The sequence below is a fragment of the Ciconia boyciana genome, chromosome 8 (genome assembly GCF_034638445.1).
Source record: "Ciconia boyciana chromosome 8, ASM3463844v1, whole genome shotgun sequence".
Classification (NCBI taxonomy): domain Eukaryota; kingdom Metazoa; phylum Chordata; class Aves; order Ciconiiformes; family Ciconiidae; genus Ciconia; species Ciconia boyciana.
The window spans coordinates 8,266,741-8,282,437 of NC_132941.1; the positions used below are offsets into that span (position 1 = coordinate 8,266,741).

Here is a 15,697-nt window from a genome sequence, read left to right on the forward strand (position 1 = left end):
TTTTCCTGTTTTCGGTGAGAATAATGCTGATCTAACTCATTGAAACATTTGAATGCCTTTGTTATGAGATCTTGAGTTATAAGATTCAGTGCAAATATGTTTATCAGCACTGCTGCAGAGAACTGGTCTTTGTAATAGTTTGATTCTTATTTGCTTTTCACAGATAGGAAGTTTGGGCTGAAAGTGCAGAAGGCAGAAGCAACTGATATCATACTGAGCTTGGCAAGAAGAAACCTGGGCCACCACCTGCACCTCACCCACTGCCTCTGGGTCCTGAGGGTTTGTGCTTCTAATGGTGAGTGCCTGGATTTTCCTCTTTTCCTCTGTGTAACAACCACCAGAGTTCTTTTTTAGTCATTTCAGTTCAAAGAAACATCATTCCTGATTAAGGTTAGTGCCTGCATGCACTGTTAATATACAGAACAACCATAGAAAGAGGTGTTCCCCGAGGAGCCTATACAGCCTTTACAGTGTATTTCATCTGTGGACTATGAAAATAAAAGTGCTGTAGTGAAAAATATTCATGGCAATGATCTCTTATTCTAGAATATAGACAGTCAACTTCTTTGCTCTGAGACTTAGGTACCTTAAGTCTCTATGCAGTTCCCATTACCATAATAGTCAAATGTCTCACTATTGTTGATTGTATTGATTCTCAGAGCAGCTCCATGAGGAAGGAAAATACGGTTGGAGAAACAGAGGGAGAGAGAAATCAGTTACTCATTCAAGGTTCCTCAGGAAGTACATATTAGATCATGGTCTTCTGTCTAGTATCCCCTCCCCCCCCCATGCACTCTCCCAGCTTTTCTTGCTTGGCAATGCCCTCATATTAAATGATTCAAGCAATGGGATTTCCAGTATTCTCTCCCAGGATCATTACAGATTCATACAGGCTTTTTCTGCTATAGAGCACTGAGTTTGTCAGCACAAATTTCCCTTTACTCACTCTAACCCCTTCCTCTCCTTCCCCACATCCCTCACCCAGCAGATAATTCTTGACAGCCATCCTGTCTGTAGTCTGCTATATGCATCCTAAGATTTAGCACTCCTGGCACCCAGCCCTGCAGGTCCCTTCTATCTGTACAGGAGCTAGCTTCATGAAATGGACTTTCTCAGGCAAGCAGCCAAGCCTCAACATTCAACCACTCTCCCTGTGATAAGCAGTATTTGAAAGGCTGAGCGTGACTAAAAATGGAGCCAAGGCCGGAAGCTGAAATGTGCCTTTATTTGGGTTTCACAGCTGTGTAGTCACCCTGTGCTGCCTCCCACCCAAAATGATGATCTACACACTTCCCTGCTCCCTGCTTCAGTGCACCTGCTTCCCAATTCAGCTGCAGTTTTTGCAGAGGTTTTAGGATGCATACTGCAGCATGGCCTCCTTTCTGTTAATGTCAGACCCCAGAACCCCACCTCTGCTCCTTTGCTGGAGCATCTCTGTTACTCTCCAGGTATCCCCAGCACTCTCCAGATATGCTTCCCCCTTCCATGAGTAACTTTGACTTTGTGGGCTCTGTGGCTCAGCTGGGAAGCTGCAGGGGAGGTTAGGTGAAGGTCTGTGTGGATGTGGTACCAAACTAGGAGATTACATGCTCTCAACCTTAAAAATTATTTTTATGGAGTGGAACTAAAGAGGATCCAGAAGCATATAAAACTCTGAGAGTGCTTAGGTATGAAAGTAGAAAAGATGAGTCCTTGTCTCAATCTCACGCACCAGTTCTTTGCTCTGGGTTGCTCCCTTCACAATCTCTGCCACCAGTTGTGTGTGGCAGCCTACATCCTGCTCTGGGGCAGGATGAGTTCAAGCAGCCTGTCCACCGCCCTGTCTCTAATGAATTACCAGCTTAGTGTGAAAGTAGCTGGCAAACCTTGCAAAGCTTTCCATCACAGGACAACTTGGTGGGGACACGGTAGGACTGCAGGAGATGATGGGCCCTCTGCCAGCTCTCTGAGGACCACTGGGAGATACTTACAAAACAGCCAAAACCCAGCAGTGGGCAAGCAGCCAGGTCTCCCTCTGGCTGCTGTTGATTACTGAGCCTTTCACCCTGTTGACTTGCATTTAATATTTCAGGGCTGTATTCGTCCCTTCTTTACACAGAGTTTCTGTCTCATAGTAGGGAGGTCTGGCTAAAGACCTAGTTTATGCATCAGGCATTTTTGGAATCGAATGCAAAATCTATCTATAAAAGTTCCTAGTGTGTTAGCAAGTGAAGGATTAAAGGTAAAATTGGCCTAGCTGAAATTAAGTTGCATTCAGAAGCTCCCCTCCCCCCAAAACACACTTCCATACTGCTGAATAACAGCACAGAAAGAAAACTCTACCCTCCATGCCCCTATGAAATAAACTGTCCTCATGGAGTTGCCTGTGGGAAATGTGGGATGAATTTGAGCCCTGTCATTTTTGCTGGGAGATAACCCTATTTAACTATGATTTGTTCTCTGGAGAGTACAATATTTACAAGAAAAGGGACTTTGGGGAACTCAGGGAGAACTGCAGGACTGTTTTTGTGTCTGATCTTGGCTCAGGTTGTGTCCACAGACAGCTTTGTGCTTCTGTTTCTGTGTTTGTAAAATGACCTGTGAAGTCCAGTTGGAAGCCCAGAGAAATCCGCTCATAGCCCCAGGGGCAGCTACTCCCTTCCCCGCATCACCTCTAAACACAATGTTGCAGACTGCCTGCTTCAGATCTGACTGCTTTTCTCTTTTATTGACTTAGTTGCCACAGGAACTACACTTGGCATCAATGGAGCCATGGAGCTGCTTTTCAAAGTCATCACCCCTTACAGCAAGAGACACGTCAGGACAGTCAGGTAGGCAGTAGCCCCAAGGGAACTCATCTTTCCAGGGCAGCAAGAAATAAAATTTTGGTTCCACTTGAAGAGGCAAAGAAATCAGAAATGGATGCACAATTTCCACTCACTTTAAATCTGCAGGGTTTTTTAAGAGGCAGAAATAGTTCCCTGAAGGACACGTTAATGCTGTGATTCATCATATGATTCATGCTGGTGGCCATTTATTTGTAGTGTACCCTATACAGTGATGGCAGTTTGATTGCAAAGTATCGTCCTTCATTTCCCAGTCAGGACTGGATTTTGAGAGGCATGTGCTGGCAGCAGACAAACCGATCCTGCCTACCCCTTAGCAAGAACCTCCTGCCACCACCAGCCTGGGAGCAGGTACAGGGGAATCATGGCAGTGCTACCTCATCCACCTTTTGCAGACAGCTGTGATCAGGTCATCACGATATTTTTGAAGTATGACAGTTCTTATTAGTATTAATCTGGGTCTGTTTTTAATCCCACTGAAAATGTTTCAAATAGTTTTTTTCTGAAGACAGTGAGTCCATTTTATATCTCCGTCTTAATGCTGAACATAAGTCCCCAAGTTGTCCATTCTGACCTCTTCCTCAGATGCCTTTCAAGGCAAACTTTGTAATGTGGGAAACATCCACAGAAGGACATAACACATTTCTGTGGCTTGCTCATGACAAAAAGGAGGGAGGATTTACTGCTATGAGCTGTGCCCACACAATCACATTTGCTTAAGCAACACAGAACCTGCCAGTTCTGGTGAGACATGCAATGCCTTGTGGAGCACATAGTCCCTACTTGTTCATGCACGTCTCAGCAAGGACATGGTAACATTCAGTCAGTTTTGGCTACTGCATGGACCTGACATGGGTGCGGTTCATGGCTGGTGATTACTGAGGAAGTAGCTTTAGGGAACATCGCATGTAGGTGAGAAGTGGATGGACAGACATGGCACAACAGTTTGGCCACTACTTGCTTAGCTGTGGTTGAAGTGGGGGACAGTCACTCTGGATGAGGGCACCAGTAAATAATGTCCATCCTGCTGTTACCATCAAAGACTGATACCAGTTCTCCCAATATCGTCAGTTACATGGGAAGGAATTTGAATTAATTTCCACTAGCCACAAGTGATGAACTTCCACGCCAACACGTGGTACTGTTGTTTGCTAAATGCAGCATTCTTCCAGTTCTTCTGCCTACCTGTCTGGGGCTATAAAAAAAATTTGAACAGTTTGCTTTGCTAAATAAGATACTGAGTGGGCACAGCAGATGCACAACTTCCTGCAGCTGCCTTGTTAATGGAAGCCAACTCACTTTTGCCTGAATTTTTGGCTTTCTAGTATAGTGCTGAGTACCTGAACTGCTTCACAGCTTCAGTTCTCTCTTAGCCAGAGTACCTGTGATTCCTCTACGTGGTCTGTCCAAAAGTATGATATCAGGATGTTTCTTACACAAAGGTTTGGATATTACCCAACTCAAAGAATATTATCGCTAGGATATTATTCCTAGGATATCTGAGGACCCTCCAAGATTCCCCTCAGACCTCATGTTATAACTTTAAGATTCAGGGAGCCTGGAGAACTGCTTTATGTATGACAGGGGTGCCCAGGATGAGTTAGACCAAGAGTTGGGCTTGACTTCTGAGGCAGCCAAAAGTGATTGATGGGTCCATGTCTGTGCTTAACTAATTCCACTCAGTTCCCTGGTTTCCTTCCTATGGAAGTGTTGGCTGTGATTAGACTAGTGTTAGTTCTACTTCTGTGATAGCCTCATAGGTCAGGATCTGTGTGTAATGGGACTTGGGCCTGTATCAGTTCTCCGTTAAGCAATGGGACTGGCTGCATAAAGGCTTTTCAAACTAATTTTGTGCAAAGCTGCTTTTTCCATTCGCTGTTTCCTCTGAGGGAAGTGGAAAACTTGGTATCTGTTGCTCATTTCTAGCCTGGGTTTTTGGTGAGATTCATTTGGAGATGCAGCTAGTGCTGCCGAGGGTGGTTGTAATGTAGGCTGTAAAGTGGTCTAGAATATTCACTTCTAAGCAGAAAGGGAAAGAAATAACCTTCAGGGAAACACACCCCTTTTGATTTCAATGATTCCAGATTGTCAATGTGCAATATTTGGGTTTTTCTTCCTTTTATATGATGTACAAGAATTGTTTTGAACTCTTCTGTGTACTTCTTTTTCCTTTTGGGACACACACACCCACCAGAAAAAGAAAAGTCAAAATTTCCCCAATAAAACTCCAGTTTTATTGCTAATAAGCCATTTTATTTGTTGCTGAAAAGCTTGGATTTATTTTCCCTTTGAAAAAAGCTATCTTATACATTAATTGTTGTCTACCTGAGCTCCCCCATTGCTACTTCAGTTTCCTAATTTCCTTTTTTTCCTAAAATATTTGTGCTCTTCTTAAAATATATTTGTATGAGTGTGCAAATGGAGGATAAAATCTTTCCTGGGACCTAGCTCACAGAAAAAGGTGATTTGGCTCCCACTTACACTTGGTTTAACAAGCAAGAACCATAAATCAGCTGTAGCCTGGTAGCCACTCAGCTGGCCTGCCTAGGGCTCAAAGCTGCTTGTTTCATTTAATAAGTAGGAGCAGCTGAGAAGGTCAATGGCTCAGTGGAGACAGTCTGTTTTACATCAGAAGAGGCATACAAACCTGTTTTGTTTTAAAAAACGCTTGTAACCTATTTAAAGGCGGTAGTTTCTTATTATTCAGTAGGGACTGTATTTGCTTGTGGTCCATTTGGAAACACTGCTCTCACTGGGGAAAGCAGCTTCAAGACATGTTGTTGAAAAGAATTTAGGTCCTGAGACCAGAAGTCTAGACTGTAGGGTGGGTTACAGATCTTCTTTCCCAGCATTAGCAAATGCTTGGGATAGCTATGATCTGAAAATCCCAGGCATCTTTACAGTTGATCAGAAAATGGAGGTGGGTTCATGTGAAAATGTCCTGCTATTTTTTTGAGCTGTTCTAGTTAAAAATTTGTAGGGTGACCAGGGGAGAAAGGTTATGGATGGGTTTTCTGAGATGGGGAGAAAGAATAAAAAGGGGTCATGTGCTTTGTCTAGTTCAGCATGTGCTCCTGGTCATCTAACACTGGTGTAGCTCTTCCCAAAGTTGCTGTGGCTATGCTGAAATCTGGAGTGGGTTATTTTGGTGTAGTTAGTTGGTCACAGAAATGTCTGCTTCTTTTTGGTTATCAGTATGGAACTTGAAGAGAACACTACTCTGTAACCTGCCTACAGAGGAAAACTCCAATGTCCTCCCAGCAAGCCTCTGATCCTCCCTTTGTATTTGCCCTTGATACCTTCCCTCCGCTTCATAACTATGTGCCACCATGATTTGCCTTGCTGCTGGGAAGGAACAGCTGGCAACTGTGGGGGCTGAGATTACCCTTGTTCTTTGATCAGCTGCCAGGAATGCAGCATCAAAAATGCACCACTTCTCTTGTGGATACACCCGCATTCTCCTGTCCTGGGCAGCAGCAGGACCAAGGTCACTTTAAGAATCTGCCCTGGAGAGTGCACTATGAGAGCTATTTATTTAGCCAGCTAAGATGTGGAAACAAGATACATAGTTCTATTTATTTTTCCTAGTGGCAAAGCTCTGGGTTATTTAGAAATAGTCTCCCATGCTCCAATTGACCTTCTCTGGGTGCACGCCAAGTAGCTCTGATTCCCCTGAGACTGTGACTCATGGACTTTATTGGTCTTAGTTAGGCATTTGAGGTCTTCAGGTTGCTGGTGCCATAACTGTGTGGATCTCTCCAGGACTAACCATATCTGAAGTAAAAGCCACATGAAAAAATTGGAAACTCATTGAGGTTTAGAGAACTCTTGAGTTAAGCACTGCAAAATCCAAGTGAGATGGAGACTCTAGACTGTCTTGCCCATCTCTCATGATGCTGTGCTGTAGAGAAAGTTTTCTGATACCCTTTTATAGAGCCAGTTTAAAATAAAGCCAGATTATGTTCTGTTTTTCTCAGTTCTGTTTATGTCAGTAGCTGGGATATCTGATACAAGTGTGCGTGGGGTGCTCAAATCTTCACTCCATCAACACCTTCTCTAATGCAATATCCCTGATGACCCACAGAGTGCAGTGACCCCTGCTCCTTTCACCTTCCACCTTACTTATTCCCCGTATGTTCCATATCTTCTACCCTTCTCCTACTTTACAGTGTCCCTTTCAACACCCTTGTTCATTTTCACAACTTACTTGTTCTGGGAGATATTTGGATGTGTTGTGGGTGGATGGATGTGAAATGTGACGGTGGCAGATGTTTGCTCTCTGGCCCACCAGGAGCTGGGTCTCTTCTGCATGACTCTGTCTCCCGGTGGCCAAGCATCAGCTATCCTCCCCAGGCTGCTGTCATAGCAGGCTGATGGCTTTGAAGGCTGTATGTTGTCTGTGGCTACATGTTGTGCAGGCCTCTTCTAGGACTTCTCAAGTTGAAGGCAGATTATCAAAGTGAGTGAAAACAAAAATCCAGAACTTATGATTCTTTCATATGAGGAAGACCTGTGTTTTAGAAAATGGAAATGATGGTGTGACTTGTCTGAGTTGTTCCCTCCATTAAATTATCTTTTTATGTTGTTAAAATTTTGGTGGGCAGTCTTATTTCTGCAGTTTTATTAAAAGCAATTTAGAAAGTTTTAAAATGTCTTTGTTTCTCAAAGCTCTTTGTGAGTACATCTATTTACCACACTGAGCAGAGCTGGCTAATGGTAAGTGACTGGATAAACCTCATACAAGAGATTGCAACAAGAATGAGTATTTGTCAGAATTAAAAACTCTTTCTGTGAATATTCACAAAACTTGGCTTTCTGCACTGAGCTGTTCCAGTAAAGTTTGACTACTTAATTAAAAGGGGAAAGTGAATAAAAAAGGTCTGGGTATGGTGCCAAATTAATTCAGTAGAAAATGTGACATGCAGAAATTATCTGCCTTTGCTGAAGTCCAGCATTGCCTACTTCTGACATTTAATCACAATTCTTATTACGTTTGGTGCTTATTGGATGGTCCCAGTTCCTCAGCACTTGCTGATAATCTCCCTTTCCATCAAAGGGCAGGAAATCCTCTCATGTAACTCTATTCCATCTGAGGTGCATATCTGGACTCCTCACATTCTAAAGGAAGAAAGAAGCAAGGTTCTTTTCACCTGTATCAAATATTTACCTCTAGAAACTTGAGGTGGCATGGAAGTATTTATTTCTCTCTGCTGATTGGAGGATGAGTCTGGAGTGGGTAACTTGGAAGTAGTGTGATGGGCATTTAAGGCTGGGTCAGGTAGATGGTTGCTGAGAGAGATTTGGAAGATGCAGTCCTCTCCAACTAGTGTAAGGGCTCAAAACCCAGGAGGAAATGAGAACATCACATGTCTTGTCTTTGGTGATGTGTGCTCAGGGGTGATTTGAGGTAAGGAGTGACTCATGAATCTGAAAAATGCAAGAATAATGATGACACCATTGCTATGGTCAGGAAGTGATTCCTATATCACATGCTTCAGCTCACATTGTGACAGAGAGGAAGATTTTTACTGGAGTACTGAAAGCAGAGCTCATGCAAGTGAAGAGAGGAATGTCAAGGTGATCAAGAGAGCACATCTAAAGCTAAAAGCCCAAATCTGATGGGTCCGTATTTAATCAGACATTGTGTCAGATTGACCAAGGAGAATAGAAAGGCCCTGGAGATGCTGAAGATGTAAGTTAAGAGGGTGTATATGGCTTCAAAATAGGTTTTGAATATATGAGAATATATATATTACTCTGGTCATTTTATTATTATTATAAAACCTGTGTTGTTTGCACACAACTGAGATTCTGTTTTCCCACCTTGGAACTGGTGCTTTTGATGCAAGATAAAATGTAAGTGTTGAGCCCACAGTGTTGAAAAGTGACCAAGTTGCCACATCAACAAACACTTGTAAAAGTGATCTCCTGTGACCTCAACAACAGAAGAAATCAGAATGGTGTGGGCTATGTCTGTTAGACAAAAAGAGATGAGATGTAGCAGGGATGACCTGAATACTAGAATTATCTCTTCTGTTAAGAATGATGGAGAGACACATGGAAGAGATCCAATTGCAAATGCATCCTAGACCTAGTGCAGGCAGTTAGTTTCATCAGCCTTAATCCTGGATAACTTCTTGCTGGTAGACCACCATATAAATTTCCTGCAATTCCATCTCCTGGATTGTCTTAAACTATCAGCTGCTCTCTGCTTGAACGGAAGAAAATGTTGCATGGCCATTGCCGGCCAATATTTTGAGAATGAGAACAAACTCAAGACGCCAACATGGTGATTAGTTCCACTGCAACCTGATATGGTAGTTGTTGTGATTGGTTCTTTTTGAGGAATGCTCCACATACAGCTTTATGCCGTCGTTTCTTTGGCAACGATATCTGATAGGAGATCAAAAGCAAATCATCCTTAATTCCTCTTGTTCATCTGTGTTTTGCCATTAATTGTGTTGAGCAGTTTGGATATTTAATTGGAAACTAGCACACGATTCTATTGGAATGTGGTCAGAATTAATCAATGCTTAGTGCCTGCTTATTCTCAAATTGCTATTGGGTTCATTTGATCCCTGTAGAAAATTCACAGGAGGCGCTGAAATTTCTTTTGAGCTATGTCACAACTAAATGACCCGCTTCGCATCTGGCCTTGATCTACGTGGGATTTAGTCTAGAATTCCTGCTAAATAAAACTGGTAAATACTGTTCTGAATGAGATGATGCCAGCAACAAGGGAAAAAGGGTTGTCTTTAAAATTATTGTTTATATCAAGTGTCTTTTCAACTTGTCTAATATCTCAGATAACATGGAGCAGAGATGGGTACATCACTGAGATAAGTAAACAAACCCTAGTGTTCAAATTTAATGCAATGAGCCATTGTAATAGAATAAATGATCTTGGAGCCAAAGGTGTCCCAGTTTTATGCAGTTCCTTCTCCTCTATTCTTTTTACGGTCTGTGTGGTTTCTCTCAGAATGACCTGTTCTAATATTAATAAGTTATACCATCAGTCTGAAATGAGATTTTTATCTCAGTGCTGCTTTGCAGAGTAAATAGAGTTGCATTGCAGAATTATACTTTACTGGCACTGTACTGTTGATAGCAGCAGAAGAGAGAAATTGAAAAATTAAGAGGTGAGGCAAGGGAGAAAAGAGATGCTTTCAGATGAGATTTGAAAATAGATGAACAATTGATGAAGCAGAGAGGAATACCATATACCAAGGTTGTTCCAGATGGCCAAACATGTTGCATACAGAAACCCTGGTGACATCTCTTGGTAGCCTCTGGTATGGCAAGATTAAGCATAGATACACCTACCTCTGTGGCATAAAAAATTGGCAAATGAACACTATATAAAGAGAAATCCATTTCTATACTTAACTTGATATGTCATGGGAAGGGAGGAACTGGTTTATAAATGGACCCACTTAGTGAGACTATTATTTTGAAAGAGATGTTTGCTTTTTTCTTTTAGGTCTAGCTTATGTTTTACTTCTATTTCAGGTAAAAGTAACAGTTTGAAAAAGAAGCAATGCTTTCAACCTAAGGCCTTTCTTTGCTTGCCTATTATTTCTTCCCCTTTGGTGAGCTAGTGGGTTATATTCGGAAAGATGGTATGAGGGCAAGTTGCTCCTGTTCTCAAGTTCTTGACTTTTCACACCCAGTAGCTATGGCAGATGCAATTCATGGCTGACCTCACATGATGGTTTTGGTATGTCTATACTGCAGGCAACCCTGTGCTCATTGTGTGGGAGAGTCTCTCCACCCTAGCTTTAGTTTACCTCATTCTGCTAACAACTGTTACGGCTTGCAGCAGGGCCTCCAGCGTGGGCTACCCAAGCTTCTTAGGACATATTATCCAGTCTGGGAGTATTATTCATGTTGCCATATCTGTCTCACTGTTGGTCTTTGTGATAACTAGATTAAAGCTAACACTTGGGTGTCTCACTGCGTTGCAGTTGCGTTGCCTCTTAGAAGTTTTGAGGTGTATCTCCCACATAGCTGGGGAAACCACTGTCACTCCCATCCAAATGGGAGGTAGGGCTTGATTTCATACATCTGTTGCATCTCAGTGTTTCCCAGAGTTAAATGAATTATCAATGTTAATGATTTCTTGTAGCTGAGTATGATAGTTCCATAGAAGGGTAGGTCAAGACTGGTGTGTACTGGTTATGCTAAGCATTTTGTAAATAGCACAGAAGGAAAAGAGTGGAATAAATAAAAATGAAAAAAAATTACAACAGAGCTAGGAGGATTACAAAATATTTTGCAATCTAGGAAGAAATGAAAGGTTTGGGACGATTTCTGGAAGTTGATGGGTTATCTGAGATGAGTAGGCAAGCTGCTCCTGATCTGCAGAGAGAAGGCTTTCATCAGTGGTGGTAGGGCTATAAGAGCAAAGAAGGTAGAAGACAAAAGATCTCTCGTGTCTGAAGTGCTAATCTGAGACATGGTATGTTACTGTGGGTAAGTCACTTGAGATCAGACTTTTCATATGCTCAATGCATACACTTAAAACTGCACCTTTCTAATGCCTTCCTAAGGGTAGTGAGGGTACAGTCATTTGTGTCTGAGGCATTCAGTGAGGACAGAGATAGAGAGGGGGGAGGAAATGAGAAAGAGGAGAGAAAAGCAGTAGTGAATTTGTGAAAGGTTTTATGCTCAGGCATGATGCAGTTGAAGTGGACTCTGGAGTGAATGTGGAGCTGGCAGAGTGAGAAGAAGGTTGAGCAACATGGTCGTGTGACCTTGTAAGCATGTTTGAGGTGGACATTAAGTGCCAAAGCTTTCAGAAAGCATCAGCCAGACAGCCCTGGGGGACTGCAGGGAAGGGATTTCTAAGTAAAGCCTATCTGAATTTGGTCGTAGAGGTGATGAGCAGGTGCCTGCCCTGCCTGTTTGCCTGCATCCATTTTCCTGTGTCAAGGAGACAAAGAAAGAATTCCTCCTTGGGAATCATTGAGTTGGGTAATGATGTGAATCTCTGATAGAGGCCAGAGAGTGAGTAGATAAAGCTGAGGGCACTCACTTGTGTGTCAGTGCATATGAGAGCCCAAGAATCTCCTCTCCTTTACCTTTCACTTGATTTATTGCCACTTCTCCTCCCACCCAGAAGCCTGTTACCCTTATGAAGGGGGTAGAAAGCAGCTGTGAAATCCTCCCCACAAAAGCTTTCAGTCCAAAGGTAGACAAGGGAAATTTGAGGAGACAACAATGAAAGGAAACCTCAGTGCAGAGCTTCTACAGCAACAATTTTGCACGATGCTGGCCCTGAGCAGGTGCTGTCCCCACAAGGAAAACAGCCCTAAGAATTTTCTGGGGGTTGCTGTGGCTTTTTTCCAACTCCACCAGTGCTGGCAATGCTGGCAGGTGAAGTGTAAGCCAGTCTCTAGAACTATCAGTGGTTTTGAAGCACAACAATGATTAGACCTGCCCTGAGCAGAGTTGTATGACACAGTGTCAAAGCCCTTAGCAACAGCCTTTCTATGCTAGGGTTCCCTTTCCTGATAGCACTGTTGGAGCTGCACCAGCTGTAGCAGCAGCGGGGTAGCTGGTTTTAGCAATACAGAGGCAACACAACGGATTCATTTCCAGTGGGCAGGAGAGCGAGCTCCAAAGTCTTCACAGTCTCTTTCAGGCACTTTTGGGTAATTATCAAACACTGATTATAGAGAATAAAAGAGAAGTCTTAAGTACTTGAGTATTCACCAAGCACAGGTGAAATGTGTTTTGTTAAGGAGAGAAGGTTTTGTAACAGCAGTGCTACAGATGCAGCACAAGTCTCTGGCTTGCTAACACGGGCAGGGCTCTTCTCAGTCTCTTTATCTGCAGGGCAACACTTGGAATGTCAGCAATGCCAGTAAAATCTGTAAATAAACCCAGAGTTGAGCTGCTCTGGGATGTGTTCAGAGACAGGACTTGGAACATGGAGGGGAGAACCTGAAAACTTGAAGTGGCTGGTGAGGAAGAACAGGGCTGCTGGCTCCTAATACAGCTGCAGCTCTGGGATTGGGAATGGAAACTCCCCCTGAAGTGTAAACCTTGGAAAGGTCACGGCTCCAAGACCGAGCTTTTACCATTAGCCTGCAGCAGCAGCCAGACTACTGCAGAAGAAAAAAAAGCAAAATCATCCCATATCTTTGGCACATCTACTCCACGTGTTTATTTCCTGTTCTGTGTTAAATGGATATAGTTTGGGCTTTGTGTGGACCATAGGACATATGTTGCAATAGCACAACAGCTCTCACTGTCTACTCAAAAGCTTCATTTCCTTCTTGGTTTTTGTTGCTTTAAATCATGCTTACATATTTGTGGCTATTTCAGCTTTTGCCACCTTCCAGATTTTTCTGTGTAGGAAAAAAACAAGGGCAAATGGAATAACCATCCTGATAATGCTCATAATTTTTACTGTGCTTTTTAATTATTTATCCCCATTGCTTCAGCTCAAGTTCTACCAGCCCGGGCTTTGATATGGTCTGTTTTCAAATCCCAGAGTTTGGCTTGATTATATCAGATGGAAGCTTTCCAATGAAAGGAGAGAGGAAAAAAAATATACTAACTTTTGTTACTTAAGCTTCTGCAAATTACTGCTTCAAAAAGCCCCTGCAGTTATGCCAGTATGACACTGCAGATTTCAAACAGCAAATACCATGAGAATTTGACCCAGTATTTGCTGCATTTTGGCTTGTTACTGACTTTTTCTTCCTTCTAAATCCTCTAGCTAAATGTTGTGAAGAACAGGCACCAGCACTAAGATGCGACCAGATTATTGCTTAATAAGGAATTATACATGTGTAACTGAAAAAATTCATTAGTCTGCAGTTGGCTGGATCAGCCACAACAGCCAGATCTTGGCTTTCAACCAGCCTTGCAAGCTCTGTGCTGGTGTAGTGACCTATGTTGCATGCAAGGCTAGTGCATACTGCTTGCTCTCAAATCTCCTTGCTTGTAGATGTGGGGATGAAACCTGAGGCAGTGCTTTGGCTGTCCCTGGTAATTCAGTCTTCCTGCTCATCCTCCCAAAGTTGTAATGCATCCTGCATGTTGAATCTCAGTCACCAGCTGGGCAAAGTGCTATATGGAAGGCAACATGGGTGATCTAACAGAGAATACTATTTCTCTGACTCTTGGGCATACTACTAAACTAAACATACTTCTCTTTCTTTCTCAGGACCCCTACCTATGCCATTCCCATTGCCATCTTACATAGCCCATTGTTGTTCTTTGAAATGCTAAACATCTTGAGGTACTGTGGGTGCAGAGCGCCTCATCTCTGACCTGCAGCCTGTAGGTTGCCTTCCCTGCAGTAAGATGTTCTACTTCTGTCCTGCTTGAGCTGCAGAGATGAGGCCAGGACAAGGACAAATTCACAGCAGGTGTTGGAGTTGTGGTGCATCTGCTGCTGTTTGAGGCTGTGGCCTTTTGTGATGGTGGCTCAGCCTACTTGCACACAGCTTCTGCAGAAGATACATCCTCATTTGCAACATCTCTCCTATTTAGTTTAAACCTGATCACATGTCCTCAGACGACTCTTCTGCCTTTCCTATCACAGCTTGGAGAGCTTATGTCCAGAAAGCTGCTGCAGGGCAGTGTGAAAGCTGTTTACTTTCCAACCTTGGCTCTTTTTCCCGCAAAGATGTACCTATGCGTGATTTACTACACGATACAGCAGTATCCTCATTTCCCCCTCCCATCTGTCAAAAAAAAAGAAATCACAGAATGGCAGAGGGAGGCAAATAGCAGGATGGCTTTTTTCTGCTAAACCTTTACTGAAAATCCCAGGCAAGTTAGTAAGCTTTCCTCCCTACTATGCAATTGCAACATCTGTTTTCCCAAAGCCTTCATGCTTACTGTACTTGCCTGCTGCAAAACTAGTCAGTACTATATGTTTCTAGCACCATTCTACACATGTTTTGCAGTCTTCTGTTTTGACAACACACAGTGGGTAAAATTGGCATTTCTTTTGCATACATGACAGATTTGAAAAATTTCTTATAAACTGGCTATTGGTGTTGACTGAAGGGACTCGGGTTAATGAGGACTGAGTTTTCTGAATGAATGTCTAAATTTTCAGAGCTATTTAGATGTGTGAAGATGAAAGGGAATGTAACCATAACAGAAAGCCTCTCGGCAGGTTAAAGGCCTAACTCATACAGTTAAAAGGTAGTTCTGACCTTAGTATGCAAAAGGGCTTTGAAAAATCCTGCTGAGTGCCAGCTGCACGTTTAGACATAACAGTGCCTTTTAAATTCAGGTCAAGATGCCTAACGTGAATCTGTAAGAGAATGTTACTTTGTGTTTCTCAAGCATGTTTATGCATTGTTCTCAATTTGAGACCGATTTAATAGTACAAATTAAGCTCAGTATTGTGTACACACACAGCTTACAAGTGAATACCCCAGTATTTCCAAGCATGTTTGTATTTGGCAGCATCAGTTAGGACCATCAAACTGTAAAGTGTCCAGTTCACAGTAAATTCAGTGCTGAAGGGCTAAGTATGTATGTGAGGGAACACAGTCATCGGAAGAGATGAAAAGTGGGGGTAAGCTGGGAAATAGGAGAAAATTGGTGACAGCTTCTGCGTATTTTCTTGTATATATTTTGTTGAAATTCCACTTGCATGTGAGCTTTTCAGGCAGCTCTAACTCTGACCACCATCCTTTTGGGATTTAGGTGAGAGCAATGCATAGAAACTGCCTAACTTGTGCACATAACAAGGGAAATAGTGCTTACCTACTTGGGAAGCACATAGAGATTGAGAAATGGGAGGTGTTGCATGCAAGAAGATTAATTGGCATCAATATCTTTTTCCACTTGCTCCCTACTGCAAATGTGGATGTAACACTGTGTGCTGTCAGTGCTGTAGC

At 42.7% G+C, this 15,697-nt stretch overlaps 1 protein-coding gene across 1 annotated transcript in view; it reads left to right on the plus strand.

Annotated features, from left to right (window-relative positions):
• Positions 1–15,697, plus strand: part of AGBL1 (AGBL carboxypeptidase 1) — a 274,909-nt gene that overhangs the window by 5,126 nt on the left and 254,086 nt on the right. Inside the window, exons 2-3 of the mRNA XM_072870404.1 lie at positions 164–295; positions 2,717–2,810. Of these exons, the coding sequence (XP_072726505.1) occupies positions 164–295; positions 2,717–2,810 (226 nt within the window). The remainder of the gene's footprint in view (positions 1–163; positions 296–2,716; positions 2,811–15,697) is intronic.